This window comes from Carassius gibelio, chromosome A6 (genome assembly GCF_023724105.1).
Source record: "Carassius gibelio isolate Cgi1373 ecotype wild population from Czech Republic chromosome A6, carGib1.2-hapl.c, whole genome shotgun sequence".
Taxonomy (NCBI): Eukaryota; Metazoa; Chordata; class Actinopteri; order Cypriniformes; family Cyprinidae; genus Carassius; species Carassius gibelio.
In genome coordinates this window covers 16,605,463-16,627,450 of record NC_068376.1, presented here as the reverse complement: position 1 = coordinate 16,627,450, position 21,988 = coordinate 16,605,463, and the positions used below count along the sequence as shown (strand labels likewise).

The 21,988-nt window shown below is 39.2% G+C and overlaps 1 protein-coding gene across 1 annotated transcript in view; it reads left to right on the top strand.

The window, feature by feature from the left end:
- The window catches only part of LOC128015541 (heparan sulfate 2-O-sulfotransferase 1), a 72,530-nt gene extending 52,498 nt beyond the window's left edge, over positions 1-20,032 (top strand). Inside the window, exons 2-7 of the mRNA XM_052599428.1 lie at positions 13,123-13,361; positions 16,295-16,380; positions 16,539-16,677; positions 16,767-16,864; positions 17,011-17,168; positions 18,645-20,032. Of these exons, the coding sequence (XP_052455388.1) occupies positions 13,123-13,361; positions 16,295-16,380; positions 16,539-16,677; positions 16,767-16,864; positions 17,011-17,168; positions 18,645-18,871 (947 nt within the window). The 3' untranslated portion in view covers positions 18,872-20,032. The remainder of the gene's footprint in view (positions 1-13,122; positions 13,362-16,294; positions 16,381-16,538; positions 16,678-16,766; positions 16,865-17,010; positions 17,169-18,644) is intronic.
- The last annotated feature ends 1,956 nt before the right edge of the window (positions 20,033-21,988 follow it).

The window sequence follows — 21,988 nt, the reverse complement described above, 5'->3', positions numbered from 1 at the left end:
TGCAGAGTCTTTTTTTCTGCGCTCTGATCGGTCTCCTGCACTTGGCGCTTCTCCGTCTCCACACGGGTTCTCTGCATCTAGCGCGACCTGGATCATTTCTAGTGCGCGCTGCCTTATTTCCGCATCCAAGTAATGGTCTTTATAACGCAGATCAAGCACATTCGCGATGAAGTGAAGAGGATCCGACAAGATCTCAGTGAGACGTGTGCTAACAGACTCTATAAGACTGTACTTTTCTTGTTTTTACTTCGTGGTCCGTCTTAATCTCTTTGTTAGGAGACGTTTTAGTGCTGCGAATAAAGGAATACGAAGAGAGAGAATGTTCTCACTGGTGTTAAGTGAATGTAGCGTGGAGCTCGTGGTCTGCGCTATGCAGGTGCACGTGCAGGTCGCAGTTTCTGTTTGCGTCATCACAACATTTCGGCCGTGTTGTTTCGGTGATAAAAGTCTATCGGCCGAAAACCGAAAAGGCCATTTTCGGCCGAAAATTTTCGGTGGCCGAAATTTCGGTGCATCGCTAGTCTTGGGAACCACAAGTTATGGAATCGACATCTAAAAAATGTAAAACATGTATTTCCACTGAAAAATTAAAATGTAATTAGAATGTCAATTTAAATTGCATTTCTTTTTTCAACTACTATATTTAGACATATTTTGTTCAAATAAATGCTTTATTTATTACTATAAAGTGACATGACAGGCAGATATTTTTTTTTTTCTGTTAAAGACATGCCGTAATTGCCTTAGAAAACACATGTCTTGGGATCACTGCAGCTCCATGTACTTATGTGAAGTTTGAGGTCAAAGTTATATTTTTAAAAGCTCTGAGTCGGTGCCAAAAATATGCTACATTTTGCCCCTGTGCCACAAGGAATCAAAGGTTGTTAAGAGTCCACAGGCAACTGTTTTATTTGATTTATTTATTTATTTTTGAGCTGTCATGATGTTAAAACTGGTCTCCAGTCAGTGTAACACCACTCAACTGACTCTGACCTTCACAGACTCTCTCATCCCTCAGATAACTGCCTTGTTTCTCACTTTACTGTATGTCATCTGCTGTGGATTTAAAGTGTCCTGTGCGGGTAGTAGCTGTCATTATGGGTGTCATCTGCAATGTTTATTGTCTGTACTTAGGGAATCATTGTAAAGGCATTGGGCTGTAATGAAAGTATAATGTAATGAAAGTGTATAGAATTCTGTAATGGTTTTCAATCACATCTTGATTAGTAGTGAGCCCCAAGATTAAACGATGGCATCAAGCGGTGCCACAGTTACAGTTACAGAGATAGGAGAATGAAAACACAAGTTAAAGCTCACCTTGGGCTAGAGAAAGGGAGTCTGGCATGTTGAAGATTATAGGCCAAAAATGAAAGGACAAGGACTTTTGTCTGAGCCAAACAGTGGTTTCGGGTTATTACACTAATTGAATGTGATGGAAATTAAACGTGCTATGCAGAACCAATTTTAGTTTTCAAATCCAGTGTAGGACTTTGCAGCATGCAGAAAGAAAAAGTACCTTGGTACCAGAAATATTATGTATTTATAATATTTAGAAGTTATAATTGTTGACTATACAACCATATATATATATATATATATATATATATATATATATATATTACTATGCATATCCATTTGTTTGTGTGTGTGTGTGTTTGTGCATGCTTTTGCTATGATCATTTATCAACATTATTATTATTATTATTATAACTGTAATAAGTAATGTATAACCAGATATATGTATTTTATTTTTATCTCAAAAGTCAATATTCTGGTATCAAACCCCCCATGTGCATTATTGGCCTCATAGCTGACATTTTTACTTAATTTCTTTTAAGAGGACGTTGTCATTATGGCAGGATAATCACATTTTTTAAGGACAGCTGACAAATGCTGACTGCTTAAATAAAAACCTACTGATTGGCATTTTCGTCCATATTTTTCAAAATCAACTAAAAAGCTGTTAGATGTAGGGAAACACAAAGAAACCAAGAAAGAGAAAGGAGGACTGTGTGTTAGAGCTGAGACGGTGAAGTGTTGTACAATAAATTTGGAGGTTTAGTAAGGAGGGGGTGAGCCACCTGTCAATGAAATTGTCCCGTGAGACAGGTGGGTGTTTACTGAGCCAGGTGCGATGAGATAATGTACTGCCTCCCAGCTCCTGGCCGCCATGCTCCTCCTCTATGACAGATGGGAAATACATATGCTTGTATCTAATTAAATCAGCAGAGGTTATTGGGATCAATCCATCTCACCTTCCCCCCCGCCATCTACCCCCCCATCCCTTGGCATCATATATATCAGCCAATAATCTCAGCTTTTTTTCTGTTCCGATAATGTCGACACTCCTGCCTGCCTTGAATTACATCAGCTTGATTACAACTGAGATAGATACTACCAGCTGGCATCCTGTTGTTTGGTTGGTTAAAAGGTTAAAAAATTAGCTTGTGAAGGCTTGACCTGCGACATATGTTTCTTGTTCTATTTGACTCTGATGACTTCCTCTAAATGCTCTGTTTCTTCAGGTTCTGAGGTAGTTAGATCGCTGTGATATATTTCGGTGGAAGCGTACTGTAGGTCTAAGTGTACATTGGTGGGCGCCACCGCAGGGTTTCCGGAATCCTATTTGAATTTGCATTATTCGTTTGCTCATATCAAGCTAAATCAATAGATGTTGCTGGTACAGTTTCTGTAGCAACCTCCAAGAACGTCCCCTTCATGTTTATGAGGTTTCATCTACATTTCCAGTCGATCAGAGAAACACACCTTCAAAATGTATTTTATACCTCCAACTTTCTGTCCCACAGGCATCAGAATGCAAACTACCAGTACATAGTCTGAGTCATTCTTTCATTTCCAGGGTCTGCAAAAAAAACAAAAAAAACAAAGGGTCATGCAAGAATCTGAAAGTATTGGAGGTAAATATGAGGAGAATATATATTTTGAACCGTTTGCAATGCATGATTTCTGCTTGAGGAGCATTGTTCAGGAGCAAAATGGAGCATGCTGCATAAATTAGTCACATTTATTCTTATCTTTAATCATCAATAGTGAGCAAATACAATCTGCTGAACTATTAATAAATTTTTACAGTCTTTGTTGAAAACACTGTATTAACATACTTGTCACATTTTCTCCTTATGGCAGACAAACAGTGCCACCTAAAAAATAAAAAGAAGGAATCAATAATTTATTAATTATTATTTTTGTATTAATGTTCAAAATGACAAAAAAAAAAAGTTTTTAATGTAAACATATATTGATTTAAAATGCAGCATTAACATCATTTTCAATTACTTATTACTGTTTTTGTTTTCAATCAATTTGCCTTTCAACTTTTTTTATATTTTTAAATGCACATAGGCAAACTTTTTTTGTTGTTGTTGTTACATTAAACTACATTCAACTATAAATTAATTAAATGATAATTTATTTTTCAGCATTGATGAGGATTTATTTTTAGTACATCATTGTATGAAATTTGTATCAAATCATTTTACCTGTACTTACATAAACTTTCTTTTTCAGATGAAAAATCTGTTTTTCATGCTGCAGTGGTTCGTCAACAAAACAAAATTCTGTCCCAAAATTGTGCGCAATAGGGGAAAGGCTATAATGTATTTAAAAAATATATATTTTATTTATTTATTCATTTAACACTAATATGTCACTGTTGGTAAACCGTGATCTCGGGTTGTTTACACTTTGTGGTGAATTCTGTGTGTTACGCGTCTGCACTGATTAGTTGTGGGCGTCTCCGTTAATTGTATCAGCAACAGCTGCCACTCATTACTCACCCACTATATATGGCTTGTCTCACGTCCTGTGTTTGTGAGATCGTTGTTTCATGTCGTTGTGTTTACCCCCGTCTTGCTTCTGTGTAGTTTGCGTTTGGATGTCTGTGTTTCCCCAGAACCTCATTCACTCTTTGCACGTTCACTCAGCCACCGACACTTACCTTCGGCTCTATTCCCAGCAGTTCCTGTGCCACTCTTTCTTGCTGCCTCGCGCCGTTAACATCCGGATTCCTCACCTTCTCTCCACCACCGTCTGGACTTCTCACCGCTACACCATCCCTCTGGAGTGTCGCTTATCATCATCATTGTGTGTTTATGTACCATCCTCATATCTTCTCATTAAATATCTTTAACTCGCTATTGTTTCCAGACTGTCCTTTCACCAGCCGTCACAGAACGATCTCACCACTATGGAAGCAGTGAGCACCAATACCCTCACCGACTTCATGCACCACAGTGTCAAAAGGATGGATCAGCAGCAGGAGAGCATCTCGAACACCGGACGCGCTGTCCAAGCGCTGGTGGCACAGGTGTCCGAGCTCACCCAGCATATCCATCAACTCACGTCTCCCACTGCGCCCATTGCACCGCCTGCGCCGTCCGTTCCCCCGAGGATTCCCCAGGACCACTTCCGGCCAGAGCCGCGACTTCCGACGCCGGAGAACTACGCTGGTGACCCAACCTTTTGTAGAACATTCCTTAACAAATGCTCGATGCATTTTGCTTTGCAGCCCCGCACTTTCGCTACGGAGGAATCCAAAGTAGCGTTCATGCTTACACTTCTCTCTGGCAAGGCTGCCTCATGGGGAACAACGTTGTGGGAAAATCAACATCCGTGTTGTGCCTCATTCCACCTCCTATCGGATGAGATGAAGAGAGTCTTCGACCGGGCCCCGACCGGCAGGGAGGCCGCCCATCGCCTCTCGGAACTCCGGCAAGGACATGCAGTGGGATAGATTCCTGCATGGGTTATCCGACCGTGTTCAGCAGGAGATCTACCTCCTCGAGCTGCCCCCTACTCTCAACGAACTCATAGACCTGGCGTTGCGAGTGGAGGCCAGGTTTAATCGCCGGGGCCACCAACACAGTCCTTCCAGACCCCCCTTCTCTCCTGGTAGGGGGCGCTTGAGTCGAGAGAACACGGTCGGTTCTGGCGACGATCACGAGCCCATGCAGGTGGGTTGAGCTCGGCTGTCCCGGAGGGAGAGGGAACGGTGGAGGTCCCAAGGACTATGTTTATACTGCAGAGGTTCTGACCATATCAACTACTCTTGCCCGGTAAGAGTCAGCCCGATAGTAAACCTGAGGCTACTATCAGGTGCGATCTCCGCTGAGAAGTCCTCACCCACATCATCGACCCTCCTTCCGGTGAGACTGCGGTGGAAGAATCACCATCATGAATGTCAAGCCCTTCTGGACTCCGGAGCCGAAGGTAATTTCATTGATTCTTCACTTGCACATCACCTGAACATTCCTGTCCTTCCTGTGTCTCTCCCCATCCATGTCACCGCACTCAATGGCCAGGAACTGCCTCACGTCACCCACCATACTGAACCCATCACACTCATCACATCTGGCAACCATCAAGAAACCATATCCTTTTTCCTCATGGACTCCCCTGTTGCTCCCATTGTTTTAGGTCACCCCTGGTTGTTCAAACATAATCCACGAGTGGAATGGGGTTCTAACACTGTCACATTGTGGAGTGAAAGTTGTCATGAGTCTTGTCTGGTTTCTGCTTGTCCTGTTGTTCCTGTTTCTGTTTTTCATCTTCTCTTCATCTCTCCAGGAACATGTTCAACACGTCAGACGAGTGCTCCAGAGGTTACTAGAGAATGGGCTTTTTGTCAAGGCGGAGAAGTGCGTATTCCATGCACAGTCGGTCCCCCTTCCTAGGGTATATCGTGTCATCTGAGGGAATACGAATGGACCCTGACAAAGTAAAGGCTGTGATAGATTGGCCATCTCCAGATTCCCGTAAGGCCCTACAGCGGTTTCTGGGGTTCGCCAATTTCTATAGGCGTTTCATTCGTAATTATAGCCAACTAGCCTCACCTCTGACAGCCTTGACCTCCCCCAGTATTCCGTTCAGGTGGTCTGACGCAGCTGAGGCTGCGTTCACTAACCTCAAGAACCGCTTTGTTTCGGCTCCCATCCTTGTGGCCCCTGATCCCACACGGCAGTTTGTGGTTGAGGTCGATGCATCAGAGGTGGGGGTAGGAGCAGTGTTGTCCCAACGTGCTGCTTCAGACGATAAGGTACACCCTTGCATGTTTTTCTCACATCGATTATCTCCTGCCGAACGTAATTATGACATTGGCAGTAGAGAGTTGTTGGCGGTCAAATTAGCGTTGGAGGAGTGGCGCCACTGGTTAGAGGGTTCAGGAGTTCCCTTTATTGTTTGGACCGAACACAAGAATTTAGAGTACATCAGAACTGCCAAAAGACTCAATTCCAGGCAGGCTCGGTGGGCACTTTTTTTCAGCCGTTTTGAATTTACCCTATCGTACCGCCCGGGTTCCAAAAATGTCAAACCCAATTCTTTGTCACGTCTTTTTGATCCCTCCGCCCGTCCCGTTACTCCCGAGTGTATTTTGCCTGAGAGATTAGTAGTCTCAGCACTCGTATGGGAGGTCGAGTCGAAGGTCAAGACGGCCTTAGAAGGGGTAATGCCTCCATCCGGTTGCCCACCGAACCGCTTATTTGTGCCGGAAGAGTTAAGGTCCGAAGTTGTCCAGTGGGGTCATTGTTCCAACATGGCTTGTCACCCAGGGATGAGTAGAACTAATGGGTTGGTTAGACAACGATTCTGGTGGCCACGTATGGCTCGCGATGTCCGCGATTTTGTTTTGGCTTGTTCAGTTTGCGCCAGTGGTAAGTCATCTAACCGACCTCCTGATGGGCTTCTTCAACCTCTGTCTGTCCCTTCGAGACCCTGGTCCCATATCGCTCTAGATTTTGTTACCGCCCTCCCGCCCTCTAATGGCATGACAGTCGTTTTGACTGTGGTGGACCGGTTCTCGAAGGCGGCACATTTCATTCCCTTGCCCAAATTACCGACAGCCAAGGAGACGGCGGTTACTGTTTTAGATCACGTCTTTCGGCTTCATGGCCTCCTTGTAGACATGGTTTCAGACAGGGGATCTCAGTTTATATCCAAATTTTGGAAAGAGTTTTGCAAATTATTAGGAGCGTCAGTTAGCTTGTCGTCGGGTTATCATCCCCAAAGCAACGGACAATCTGAGCGAGCCAACCAAGATTTAGAGAGGACGTTGAGATGTTTGGTCTCCAAGAATCCTTCTTCCTGGAGTCAACAACTCTCTATGGTGGAGTATGCCCACAATTCGTTGCCAGTGTCAGCTACGGGCCTCTCTCCGTTTCAGTGTAGTGTAGGGTACCAGCCACCAGCATTTCCCAGTCTGGAATCTGAAGTCGCGGTCCCCTCCGCTCACGCGTTTGTCCAGAGGGGCCGCACCTGGACCAGAGCCCGTGAGACTCTGCTCCGGGTGAGGGATCGCACTAAGGCCAAGGCCGATCGCCACCGATCATAGCCTCCCGTCTACGTCGTGGGTCAAAAAGTGTGGCTTTCTACCAGTAACATTCCTTTGCGATCCGTTTCTAATAAACTAGCTCCCAAATTTATCGGCCCGTTCACTATCACCAAAATCATTAGTCCGGTGACAGTCCGCCTCAAACTACCTCCTGCGTACAAGAGGATACACCCCGCCTTTCATGTGTCCAAAATTAAACCCGTGTTTTATGCACATATTAATCCGCCTACTCCGGTTCCCCCGCCGCCGCGTCTCGTAGATGGGGAACCGACATATTCGGTTAATCGCATTCTGGACTCGAGGCGGAGGGGACGAGGATTCCAGTATCTGGTGGACTGGGAAGGTTACGGTCCGGAGGAGAGGAGTTGGGTACCTGCTAGGGACATATTGGATCAATCCCTTATTGATGAATACAATCAGCAGGTAGGCCCTTCTGGGAACTCCAAGAGGAGTTCTTAGAAGGGGGGGGGGGGGGGGGGGTACTGTCACGGTTGGTAAACCGTGATCTCGGGTTGTTTCCACTTTGTGGTGAATTCTGGGTGTTCCGCGTCTGCACTGATTAGTTGCGGGCATCTCCATTAATTGTATCTGCAACAGCTGCCACTCATTACTCACCCACTACATATGGTTTGTCTCACGTCCTGTGTTTGTGAGATCGTTGTTTCTCACTGCTACACCATCCCTCTGGAGTGTCGCTTATCATCGTCATTGTGTGTTTATGTACCATCCTCATATCTTCTTATTAAATATCTGTAACTCGCTATTGTTTCCAGACTGTCCTTTCACCAGCCGTCACATAATATCACTTAACAAATAATTTAAAAAATATATATTTTTGACACCTAATGGTACTCCATACATACCTGGCTCCAAAATCACCTGAACACGAAACATGTAACATTGTTTTAAATGGTAATATCTCTTCAAAAAATAATTGTAAATAAGTATTAAATAGTTTTGAGGTTCTTGAAGTAGTTTTAATGTTTAAATGTTAAAAAGTTTTGGTTTTAAGTTTGAGGGGTTATGCTAATAAATTAATTGATTCCTTCATTTTATTTTAAAAAGGCGCTGTTTGTAATTTTTTTTTGACTGTACTAAAGCATAAAAATACTATAATATGTTTGCCAAAGTTACTAGTTTCACCAAAAAACAATTCTACTTTAAAATGTGCTTTCTGTGTCGGAATGTCTGTTGTTTTTTTGGTCTGTGTGATTCTTCCCACTGCAAATTAACTCAATAGTATTCAACAAACAAACTGGTTCAGAGATGACATATTCTACCCGAACTAAATATTTTCGGCATCTGTCTGAAAAGCTCTATGAACAGGGGCATATTAAAATGGAGGTAAATCAACTCATCAACTTACAGTATAAGGCTTGTCGCCCTTCAAAGTCATTTCTGCCTGTTCAATTACCATATAAGCTTCGAGTCTGAGCAGGGGGAGTGGGAGAAACAACTTTCTCCAATATTTAAAATTTGGACTGTAGTGTCCATTTAATCCACTAGCTGTAAATATTAAAGTCACACTCCTACAGTAATCCTCCATATTTCTCAACTGTATGTTAGGTTGATCTGAAAAGAGCTGATTTAGTCACAGTAAAATAATTTAATATAGATTTGTTTTCCAATTTCAAGCAGGAAACTGTCTTTTGTCATGTTTGAATGAGCTTCAAAACTAGAGAGTTTTGCCTAAAATGTGCAGACGTGTTTATACACATTTAAAGACTGCTGTCATCGCTCAGAGATGAGAGATCCGCTCTGCTGATCACATACCTCTTATTCCAAGCACACAAGAGTGCTCTTCCTGCTGCTTGTGGTACTGAGGTGTACTTCTGCGCTGAAGTTCAGTACTGCCTCATGAGAGCAACAACAAAGGCTTCAATTCCAGCGGCTAAACTTTGATAGTCGCAGCTTTTCAACTACACTTTTTTACTAGCTTATGACTTCTCTAGAGCTTTTTCTTTAGAGGAAAGGCACTGGATTAGGATGATAAATAAAGGTACGGAATAGGGCATAGCTGGGGGAGTGATGGAAAGGAACTTCAGCCATTATTTGAGGGAAGGGCATACAGGTATTGGAGAAAGGGTAGATATCAAAATATTACGTTGACATATCCCTCTTCCTGTCCTCCTCCGAGCATGAGCACTCTGGCCCCTTTCTTAACATATAACATTTGTTCATTCCTTGAAGATTAGATGATGCAACATATGTATCTGATGTAGTTCAATACCTTTAGATGTAAATACAGAATACCCACACAATATTGAATCTCTGTCTACCAGTTCATTCCAGATAAGCGCCACCTGCTGGATATGTACTTGTAAATAAAGTAACCATAAAGCCATCCAAACAGTTTAGATTTTAGTCCCATCAATGCTCATCTGTTCATTAAAACCCTATAAAAGAAAACTGTCATAACTTACGCACCATCTATTAAGTCTTTTCTTTGACTACAATAGGGGAAACTTTTAAGATATTTCTACATAACTGAATATATATTCTCAAGCCACACGATTTCTTTGTGTGAACAAACCCAAATATAAGTCATTTATTTACTGTAAGGCTTGCCATATCTATATAGCATATCTGCATATTTAAACTTGGCTGAAATAATTTATATGAAGCTTATATGAAAAAAAAAGTGGTGTTCTATGGAAAATGTAATTAAAAAATAATACAAATTCCTATAGGTTTGTAACAACCTAAGAGTGAGTGATGTTTTAGACCTATTTTTTCTTAAAAATATGTATTTTTTTCAAATATATATTTAATATAAAAAATATTTACAGTGATATATTTTTATTTTTAAACAGTTACTGTATTCAATAGAATGTACTTTTATACAAAAAGCCTACTGATATTAAGATTTGGACAGCAGTTGATCAATTCTGATGGTCGATCAGTTCTGCGTTGCATTTAATTTGTGGATGAAACACCTCCAGGAAACCTGCTGAGCCTCCACATGAGGTGAAGCCCTCCCAAAGCCCTTGCCAGTTTGGCTACCTGATGGCTTGATGCTGCCCTCTACTGTGCAGAACAGAAACCAGAGAGAATATGAGATGCTGCGTCGATGTTAATGATCTCCCAACAGACCTTGCCTTCATTACAAAATCAAAAACCCCTCAAACAGCTTCACTTGTAATTATGCATCCTCCTCTTAACATCATCAAAGGCTTAATCATCTGTAAAGTCGTTTGCTTGTCAGGAAAGAGCAGGTTGGTTTGCTAATTAAGGTGAGCAATGCAGCCGTGCCTGCTGGCCTCTCCCTTGTTGCTGTTCTCGGAAGAAGAGCTGAGCTTTAGATGGATTTTGCTGTGCTTTGATTTTGATGCTGTGATTATTTAAAGAAGCTGGATGGAGTTGGAAGGCTATGGGGCTGTAATGGACATTATGTGCAATGACACAACTGAGCCATCTCCATCGCTCTCCATTAAGAGCAGTTTCAGCCTTCTGTTAGTGCCAGCAGAGGACAAACACCACAGCTCAGGTTTCAGGCTTCATCACTTCTTCCCTATTACACTCCTACCCTTTGATCTATGATGCCTTTTTCACTACTTTATGCACTCTATGCTGAGATTGAAATGGCATGACAAAACTAACCATTTACATTTCTAGTTTCTTATCATACTTTTATCATCATTCTAAACTATTTTCCTGCAGTAGATAGTTGCCACGATCGAGGACAACCTAGTAATATTATAAAACGTGTTGTCAATTAATATTAATCAGTACTTAATTGCAGAATTGCACTCTAGGAAACTTTTAAAATATTTTAACTTTTTTTTGGATATTGTTTATTTTTTTATGGAAAAGTAACCAATTTATATAGCTTATATTTATATCGTAATTAATCAAAAGTCTGTGGACAAGTGTTTTCTCTTACCAACAATGCACTGCACATTGTAAAGCACACTTTAGTATTTTTTATGTGTCTGTAATGATGTGGCATCCAAAGTTTTTTTTTTTTTTTTTTGGTGGAACTTTTTTTCTCATGTTTATTGTTTAATATACATTTAGATATTATTTTAAACAGTTAACATATTACAACTTAATATTGTGAATTATTGTGAAAAAAAAAAAAAGTTTGTTTTCCAGGAGTCTTTGATGAATAGAAAGTTCAAAAGAACACCATTTCTGAACATGGAAATCTTTTGTAAAATTATAAATGTCTTTCAATGTCATTTTTAATCAAATTAATGAATTCTTGCTGATTAATAGTATTCATTCTTTAAAAAAAAAATAAAAATACTGACTTTTCAATGGCAGTGTACATACATAACCTATTTGCATATACTTCATACATACACATTTTTATAATATTACATGTATTTTTATTTATTTTGATGTTGTTGGCTGCTTTCAATGCGGGCAGGGCTGTGGTATGATTATCCAAAAAAAAAAAAAAACAAGCATTCAAAAAATGTATTGTTGTTGCAGGTGAGGCTATGTCTTAGGGGAGCAGTCATGGTGTAGACAGCTATGTTGATTTGGGATAGTGTCCTAGTTAGATGGGATGTCAGACTGAGTAGATGTGATGTAGATGAGATGTCAGGCCGAGTGTGGTTCGAGTAAGAGTAGCACAGCTGATACATAGAAGCTTGTTAAAACTTGATCGATATTTTAAGTGGCTAATTTTATGCACTGGTAGGCGTGCTCTGTTGAAGACTGATGAGTATATTAGCAAACTGAGTTTTGTGTAATTGCTGTGTGGAAAATGAGCATATGATACAGCGTGGTGACTTGGGAGAGATTTCATTATATTTTAGCTTGGCTTTTGTTTTCAGGATCACTGTGCATTTCTATTATTAGTGCACAGAGCGTAAAATTCCACACTGTTATTTAGCTTGTTTACACTTCAGAAGAGATTATCCTATTTAAGTCAAATTTAAGTGGCTTTGTTTAATGAAAGTCTATCATCATTGTGGAAAATTGCAAATCTACTACAACACACAATATTCAGTTTTCTTTTCTTTTTTTGTTCTCCTTTCATACCAAAAATGTGCAGCGATGCATCAGATGGTAATGTTAATGTGGTATTAATTTATTAAAATTGGAAATTGCATTGTAGAGAGATACGTTATTGTCTTTATTGTTGTGATTTTGTCTGTACTGTTTGGTGTTTTCATCCTGAACTCTCTTGGCTCCACATGAACCGCAAGGGAAATCTTCTTTTGTTGAGTGTTGGTCCCTTATGAGACATTGTTGTCTTTTAAAAGCATCTAGTAGACACTGAAAATTTTGTGAGGAGTGTTTCCTTTAGACAGTAGAGTGTGACCAGCTCAGACTGCACATGGTTCACAGTTTGGTCAGAAAGGAACAGATTGATAAGTCTAAATGGTTCACATTGAATCTGATTGGTGACCCACTGGTGTTCAGTCAAGACACACTTTGAGCTTGAGGTGCAATGTGCTTCCCTTACAGATTTTGAAGATTGGAAACAGCTTCCAAGCCTGCCAAACATAAAAGCATTGTATAAAACCCAAACTATAAATATTTAATTTGAAATTCAGTTATGAATATGTATAGGGAAAATATGCTTCAGTTGTTATTAGGCATGTGGAAAGTTTGGCCCATACAGTTAACTGAAAATGAATTGTACTTAATAACTTGTTTTGTGTATGTGTGTGTGTGTGTGTGTGTGTGTGAGAGAGAGAGAGAGAGAGAGACCATATAAGCTATTTATATAATTTTTGATTTATTTTGTTTTATTAAAAAATTATAAAGAGAAATGCATGTTTGTAGCTGTAAATATGACCATCTTTTCTCTCCTGCAGAGCGCACCATGGCCAGACACGAGGTGCGAGAGGTGGAACAGAGACAGACACGAGACGGCTTGCGGGACTCTCCTGCATTGCCTGAGATTGAGGATCTGATCATCATCTATAACCGTGTGCCCAAGACTGCCAGCACCTCCTTCACCAACATTGCATATGACCTGTGCGGAAAGAACCGTTTCCATGTTCTCCACATCAACACCACCAAGAATAATCCGGTCATGTCCCTGCAGGATCAGGTAACATGTCCATTACGTTACATTCAGCTTATGGCGCTTTTCCACTGCGTGGTACGACTCAGCTCGGCTCGGTTTGCTTTCCCACTGCAGTTTAGTTCTGCTTGAAAGTGGGTGGGATTATAGACTGATCATTATATTTGTGCCACCACCTCATCTACTGTCCACTTTACAGCCATTTCTTTTTTTTTTCAATTTGTCTGCAAATCTGCAAATTTTAGTATTGGTACAGCTTGTTTGGTTACCTCACCCAAGGTGGTACTAAAAAAAGCACCATGCAATGGAAAAGCGCCATTACATTGCATCAAAATGTTTGCCATTTCTGTGAATATTTTGAGATTATTTAACATTTATGTGAACAGAATTCTTAAGTTTTGCAATCCACTCCATATGAGTTGTCAAAGATTAATGAGGTTGTCACACATGCCTTGTTTGAGCACTTGGTACAAAGGTCTATATAACTGTATGCGAACACTTCAAATGAACTCAGAACACCCTGAAAGAAGTCACTGTCCCTCTGTGGTTCAGCCGAGTCTCTTTTCAAATCCATAACTGTTTTTTTTTTTTTTTTTTTAATTTAAAGTCCCACTATTATGGGTAATGAAAGGTTCATATTTTGGTTTTGGGAGTCCCCAACAACAGGTTGATACAAGTGCATTCAAGGTTAAAAAAAAAACACTTTCATTGTCTTATAATAAGCAATTTGTTTAATGACCTCTGCGTGATGCTAATCTGCAGTGATTGGTCTCATTTTCATAACATTATGCCTTTAATGCCTGATAAAGCAGTGTTTGTGAGCACAGTGCTGCTTTGTGTACAGCTGTTACCTGGGAAACATCTGTTTTTACAGCCACCAAAGTGGCACCTATTGGCAAAGAATATATTAGCATTTTCATTCCAGGTGGGGCTTCATACCTACTCTGATTGGTTCATCGTCTTTCATAGACATGTATGATAGGAAATGTGTCGTAGTTGGTGTAGGACGGAGTAATTTGTTTAATAGGCAAAAAACGCTGTGCAGTTTTACAAAGCTTTCATTATAATGCAAAAAAATATTAACTTGTAACTTGCCTTGTCCCTGAAATGATTGTTTTGCTAAATTAAACTGATCTTTAGGCTAACAGATGAACAACCCACTACATTTAATAAATGACTTGGGTTGATTGTCCACAGTGGACAATCAGATTATGAATTATGAATTAAATCATTTTTGAAAATGTGATCATTTCATATCATCAGAGAAAGGAAATGAAAAGGATGTATCAGTATTGCTTTAATTTATATAGCATGACAAGACTATTTATTGTTACATATCTGTCATGCAGTTGATAAATAAAAGTGTTATCCTCCCATAGAAAACCATTGGCCTTCAAGGAAAACGCTTCACTTGGCGTAATGCATTAAAACGTGTTTTTAAACATTTTTAATAAAGCATTCTATTTACAGACAAGCAGGTTATGGGAGTAAAATGATTAACGCATAATTAAATGTGTTGCGTTCGTATTCTGGGCTCATATCTGCTTGTCTGTGAATAGAACGCTTTATTAATAATTTGTTTACTGAGTTTGGTCTTTTTAAAACACAGTTTTGATGCATAAAGCCATGTTCTTTCACGTTAAGCATTTTAGACTGTCCCAATGATTCATTTGTGAATTTGACTCGTCCAGAAGATTAAACTTGCAGTTTAACATGAAACGGCTTGGGGTTCGTTTTAAAAACGACTCGTTTCAAAGTTTCAGAGTCAGCTCTTTCTTTTGAGAGACAATAACTTTATACACGGTGCACTTTCAGATTAAAAACTTTGTTTTCATTCACTTAGAGCTGTGTTACACACTGCATGAAAGATCATTTTCAAAAATCTATAAAAGGGACACTTTAAACTATAACAACATTTAAATGGTTCTATATGTGAATCCTGTGATTGCAAAGCTGAATTTTCAGCAGCTATTTGCTTAAAAAATGCTTAAACAGGGTAATAATTAAATAGCCACATACAATATACTGTATAAACATGCCAGTTATAGGGCACATTTTAAAAGCACACTCATCTTGTGCAGTTCAGACCAAGTGCAGAGGTGTAGCGTGTTTGTACTGATGACATTCTGGTTGGTCTTTTGCCCAATTCTCACTCTGACAGTCCAGGTGATACAGTCCTGTGTTTCTGTCTAACAAGCCGTCTCATCTCTGGCTCCACCTCTATAATTCATAACCTACTGTCAATATCCACACTGCTGCTGTGCCTTTGTGTGACATGCAGCGCTGAACCAACAGATACAAAGAAGAACAAGGGGGGAAAACAGATCTTGTTGACAGCAGCAAAGAAAGACAATTCTCTGTTCATCACAAGCTTTGTTATATAAGGGAACGTGTTTGCAGCTAACAGAAATCAATCTTGAGTTTTATTTGCAGAGTGGATGGTGATCCCTTCAAATAAAGCATTTCAGCATCATTTTGACCTCACATGTGTCAGCATTATTCAACACAGTATGTGGCTCTGTCAGTGTGCCATCATGAGTGTATGTTTACATTTGTATTCACGTCATTGCCATCCACGAAATAATAGGCCTCGGAGCACACCGAGGGAAGGTGTTATTTATCTGTGATTTTCCCAAGGTAATATCCAGTCTAGCTTTCATCGAAGCCTTTCGACGGTGCAGATGATACAACCTTTCCCTCCCAGCAGAGCACAGCTGTGGGACTATGGGGAGGATGTTTGGAGAAAACATTGCTGAAATGTGTTTGCATTAAGTAGTCTCTTGGCTGGTTTGTTTAGCAGCCCGTGACAGATGCAGTGCGTCAGTGCGAGATTGTTATTTGAGATTTGGATATCGCTGATGCTTGAATGATGGGGGCATAACACACATGCAGTAAAATACATTTGGAGGTTTATAAACTCTGCACAGGGACAAATCGAATGTGTTATCTTGTGCTTACAGATGAGGTTTGTAAGGAATGTGACATCCTGGCGAGAAATGAAACCAGGTTTCTACCACGGCCATGTCTCCTACCTGGACTTCACGAAGTAAGTTTTGCTGGATTGAGACAAAACCTTCACCACGATCACTGGAAGCAGTTGCACTACACTTCATCGTAGTTAAAATGTTTATATGTTTTCTTAAGACACAAAAGTCCCTACACTTTACATAATCATAATATAATATAATCTGTTTATATAAATAGGTTCGGAGTGAAGGGGAAGCCGGTTTACATCAACATTGTACGAGACCCTATCGAGAGGTTGGTGTCTTACTACTACTTTCTCCGATTTGGAGATGATTATCGGCCAGGTCTCAGGCGGAGGAAGCAGGGGGACAAAAAGGTATTATCTATTTGAACTATTATTCAAAGGAACTATTAATTTTCTCCCCATGTGCATGCTAAGGTGCAATATGTGTGAATGTGTTTCAGACGTTTGATGAGTGTGTGTCATCAGGAGGTTCGGATTGTGCTCCTGAGAAGCTTTGGTTACAAATCCCGTTCTTCTGCGGCCATTACTCTGAGTGCTGGTGGGTAATATGAGCAGCCTGTTACTCAAGTTTTTATGTAATGCTCTTTCGCATTAGACAAATTGATTGATTTACTTTTTAGTGATTTGTTCTCTAAACTGCTGTATGTAGGAGCTGGAAACGATCCTGTGTGTCTGTTTGTGCAGGAATGTTGGCAGTAGCTGGGCTCTCGAGCAGGCCAAGTATAATTTGGTGAATGAGTATCTGCTTGTGGGAGTGACTGAGGAGCTGGAGGATTTTATCATGATGCTCGAGGCAGCCCTGCCACGTTTCTTCAGAGGAGCGACTGAGCTGTACCGCACAGGTACTCCAACTCTTTTAGGGATAGTTTAAAAAAAGAAGACAATTCTACTCTCTACATTTACTTTACTTTATCTACTCATCTCTGTCTTTCCAAACCCAACTTTTTTTATTCCATGTGTAACACAAACGGTGAATACAATAGCTTTGTGTGATAAACAGCCTAAAGGTCAAGTTCCAACATTCATGACAGACCATGAAAAAATTACCTTAATGTGTGATTTGTAGATGAATAATTCTTCCTCAAATCTTGTCAATTAATTGGTTGAAATGAAATCATTTGGAAACGCTTTTGAATACTTTATTTATGAACCGGACTGATCCTGTACTCAAGTTTAACTCACGGACTAAATGATTCTTTTGACCAAATGAGTTGCAGCTACTGGATTTGGTCTGTATGCCACAGGTATTGTATAGTTTCAGTCAGAAGTAGTCATATGGATTTATTTTAAAATATACTTATGGTTATTTTGCATCCATAATTAAGCTTGGAAGCTCATTGTAATTGCATGGAAAAGAATGGCTAGAAAATTCTCAGTTTGTCACAATATGAAAACTGACTGCTACTAGGGTTCTACTTCGCTGAATCAAAGACTATGGTTAAATAAACTGAGCACTGCATGTTTCAAAACTAAAATGTAGCGCGGGTGTTTTTATTTGAGTGTATCATTGTAAAGAACCAACCATCTTTAGAAAAGCTTTGATGTCATTTTCATTTCTTTTTTTCATAGTATTTATGAGCACAGCACTTATTTGATTACATCCGTTACCAGGGAAAGGCTATATCTACACTACAACAGCGCCTCCTGCTGGCAAAGAATCAATTTTCATTTGCAAGTCTATTTTTATACAGTCTATGTAGGAAACACTGGTGGTGTGTTAACAAACATAGCCTAAACAAAAAGCATGCTTCAGAACTGTTTTGAGAAGGTGCGTTGAGCCATGTATTATTACTATGAGTTAGGCTACTATAAATAAAGCAGTGTTTGTGAGAGCAGTGCTGGTTTGTATACAACCGTTACCTGGGAAACCGTTATTTACTGCTCCAAAAGCGGCACCTAGTGGCAAAGAATGAATTTGCATTTTTCTTTCAGACCAACTTGAAAAGACTGACAAGTAGGCGGGCAATATGCTAATGTTTCAGCTTGGGATTCATTTTAAAAACGACTCATTTCAGTGATTCAGAATCAGCTCTTTCTTTTGAGAGACAACAACTTTATACACGGTGCACTTTCAGATTTAAAACTTTGCAGGATGTGTCTTCTTTCACTGAGAGCTGTGTTACACACTGCATGAAAGGTCATTTTCAAAAATCCATAATAGGGGTACAATTCAAATGATTAGTTTCTAAAAATCCCCTGATGCGTTTTAGTTTTTATTCAGATATTCAGCATTGAATTATTATTTTTTTTTAATTATACAAACCAGTGCAACCTCCTGAGTGACCTGCGTTTTATTTTGTCTTTGACTTAAACTGCAGGCAAGAAGTCTCACCTGAGGAAAACGAGCGAGAAGAAACCTCCCACTAAAGAGTCCATCTCAAAGCTGCAGCAGTCCAACATATGGAAGATGGAGAACGAGTTCTATGAGTTTGCACTGGAACAGTTTCAGTTTGTGCGCGCTCACAGCGTCAGGGAAAAAGACGGCGAGCTTTACCTGCTGGCTCAGAACTTCTTTTACGAGAAAATCTATCCAAAAGTAAACTAGAGTTGACATTAGCATGGCCCAACTGTCATTTGCCCTGTCCATGTACTGTTCTGTGTCGCTTTCACTGGGAAGAGAAGAAGACATGCCTGGAAGAGGGGCTAAGGGTTCTAGAGTATGTTTTTTGAGAGACTTCACACAAGTGCTGACTGTGACTCTCGATATCAAGCCTAAATCTTTTTTATTGACTTTCAGAGCAGTTAAAACATTTGTAACATCTACATAAAATGTTCACGCAATTCATCATGCCTTCCAAAAGAAAATGACAGAACCACTTTGGCCATCAGTCACTGTTGTGAAAAATCAATTCTGAACAGGGTCAAAAGGGTACTGCTTTTGGTACCAGACGTCTGGTACATCAGGAGCACCTCTTTATTTTAATACTAACTGTGGTTTTGTGAATTAACTCTTTCTTGCATTGTGAATACTACATTTTAATAGAATGCCATGAACAGTGTTTACAGACTTTAGTAAAAGTATTGTAGCCAGAGTTTAGAATGTGGTAAAACAGATTTCATATCTGTAAAAATTGTATTTATATGTATATTTTATGTAATTGGACCAAATGGTTGTAAGAAATTCAAAGTTGTAGAGTTTTAAATCATAGTAGTTATTTAGAAAACAGACTTTTTTGGGTGGATGGATCCCACTGGTGCTTGCTTTATTTTCTATTTCTCCTTTCTTTCTTTTTTTCTTTTTTTTTTCTCTCGTTCGTTGTATCTCCTGAAGATTCTAAAATAATGAAATGGAATAGTTAAACTTTAAACTGACCTCTAAGATGAACTTTCATCTTTCATTGTTCAACTACACAGACTGTTTAGGACAGGCTGAAGTATCATCATATAGCAGAATACTGACTTAAGGTAACGTGGTCTCAACGTTCTACAGAAATCCTTATTATACTGCATTTTACCAGAAGATTAAAAAAGAAAGAATGAGGCTCAAACCAACATTAGTTGTACACTCAATAGTGCCTTCATGAATCATTCATTCCATCCTGGTTTCAGCAGTTGTTCAGATCATTTCAACAAAGACTGTATTTTAAATTGGTTTAAAAACTGCCAGCTCTCCTTCTTTATTTGCATTTTGTTTTTGTTTTTCTTCATTTTTTTTTTTTTTTATAAATTGTCTCAAAGCATTTCAAATAAACATTTCTGTCTGCGAGACTTGTTGTGTTGTTTTCAGGATGCTTAGTTTCTCTTACAAACACTAATAATTCAGTTTTCAACCTGGGCTTCGGTGACGTGCTTAAAGGTTGCGTACATTTTGAGAGGAGAGTTTTTAGGACTGTCAAAGTTATCTTGTTAAATTAAGACCAATAAATTATGTCACACCTTTTTTCCTTACTGATTTATCAAATAGATGATTATATTAATGTATCATAAAGTACAAAAGTTTGGGGTCAGTAAAACTTTTTCGTCTATGCATACCAAGGCTGCATTTGTTTCATCAAAAATACAAAGAACATGTTTAATGTTGAAAATCCCCCTTGTAGAACATGATCCTACAGTAATCATTGCAATATCTTGATTTGGTGATTAGGATTTTTTTTATTTTTAATAAATGTTTGGTTGCTTAATGTTTTTGTGGAGACTGTCGATTATTTTGGCCCAAAAGCCCAAAAGAACAGCATTTATTTGAAATAAAAAACTGAAATCTTTTGTAACTATTTACTTGTAAAAGTAAACACTTTTAATGCTACTTGTGATCAACTTAATGCATTCACATCTTACTGACCTTAATGTAACTATACAGTTTTCCATTTTCAAGTTTTACCCTGCATTTTATTTTCTTAATAAACTCATAAAATGTATTTTTCTCAGAAACATTACAGAAATGTATTACGACAGGGGTGTACAAGATCAGATGTAATCACACTGTTATAGCAGTGTAATAGCTGCACTAGTAAATAACAAGTAGCTTATGCCACACATCTGGGTATGGGTCATTTCTTATTATCAGTTGTTCTGTCTCAGTTTAAGTTTCTGTTTAAGTTTCAATCTTAAACAAGGGGAGACAGTCATGGTGACTAGGACAAATCTAATCTCATTCGGAAATGGGACTTAGTTAAAGTGGGAGGAGATGCGATCAGTGGACAACAAAACATCTGCCTTCATCTCCACACAGACAGACATTATACAGGCCAAAACCAAGAAGAGAATATATATATTTCTAGACTTTGACTGACACTTTGTTTGTCCTTCTGTGTTCAGATTATCCATCAACCCTGTGACCATTCTTTTTATTATTTATTTATGTGTTTATTTATTTTTTCATTTTTCAAAGGCATTTTTAAATTTAATGAAAGGGATAGTTCACCCAAAAATGAGAATCACCCCATGATTTACTCACTCTCAAACCACCCAAGTGTATTATGAGTCTTTCAGATTAATACTACAAAAGTCCTGCTCTTCCACGCTTTTTAATGGCAGTGCATTGGGTCAAGATTTTAAAACCCCAAAAAGTGTGTTCTTCCATCATAAAAAGTACTCCTCATGGCTCCAGGGGATTAATACTGGTCTGCAGAAGTGAAGTGATGGGTTTGTGTAAGAAAAAATATCCATATTTAAAACTTTATAAACCGTAAACTCTAGCTTCCGCTAACTGTGATACTTGCATATAAAGACAATGGTTTTCATCTGAAAGAAGGGACGGCTTGAGGGTGAGTATATCATGGGGTAATTTTCATTTTTGGGTGAACTATCCCTTTAAACACTTTGTCACTTTTGTTATCCTTTTGCTTTATCTCATATTTTGCTCATCGTAAGGTGACAATCTCGAAATGTCAACTCCTTTATCTTGATTTTGTATAGCAAACAACTGAAAAGTGAACGAACAAATCTAAATTTCTCTTTCTTTCTTTCTTTCTTTCTTTCTTTCTTTCTTTCTTTCTTTCTTTCTTTCTTTCTTTCTTTCTTTCTTTCACTTTTGATCTAATAAATACTGTCTTGTATTAAATGCAGTATTTACTTAATTATTACATCCATCAGCTATTCTGGTCATTGTTTTCTTCTTCCACAAGAGGGAGTGATGTGTTCACTGATCCGTCCTTCTCCTCGAATCAGCTCAGCTGGAGCTGTTCAACAAGGGTATGGTGCTCAGGTCTGTGGAACCGTTTTC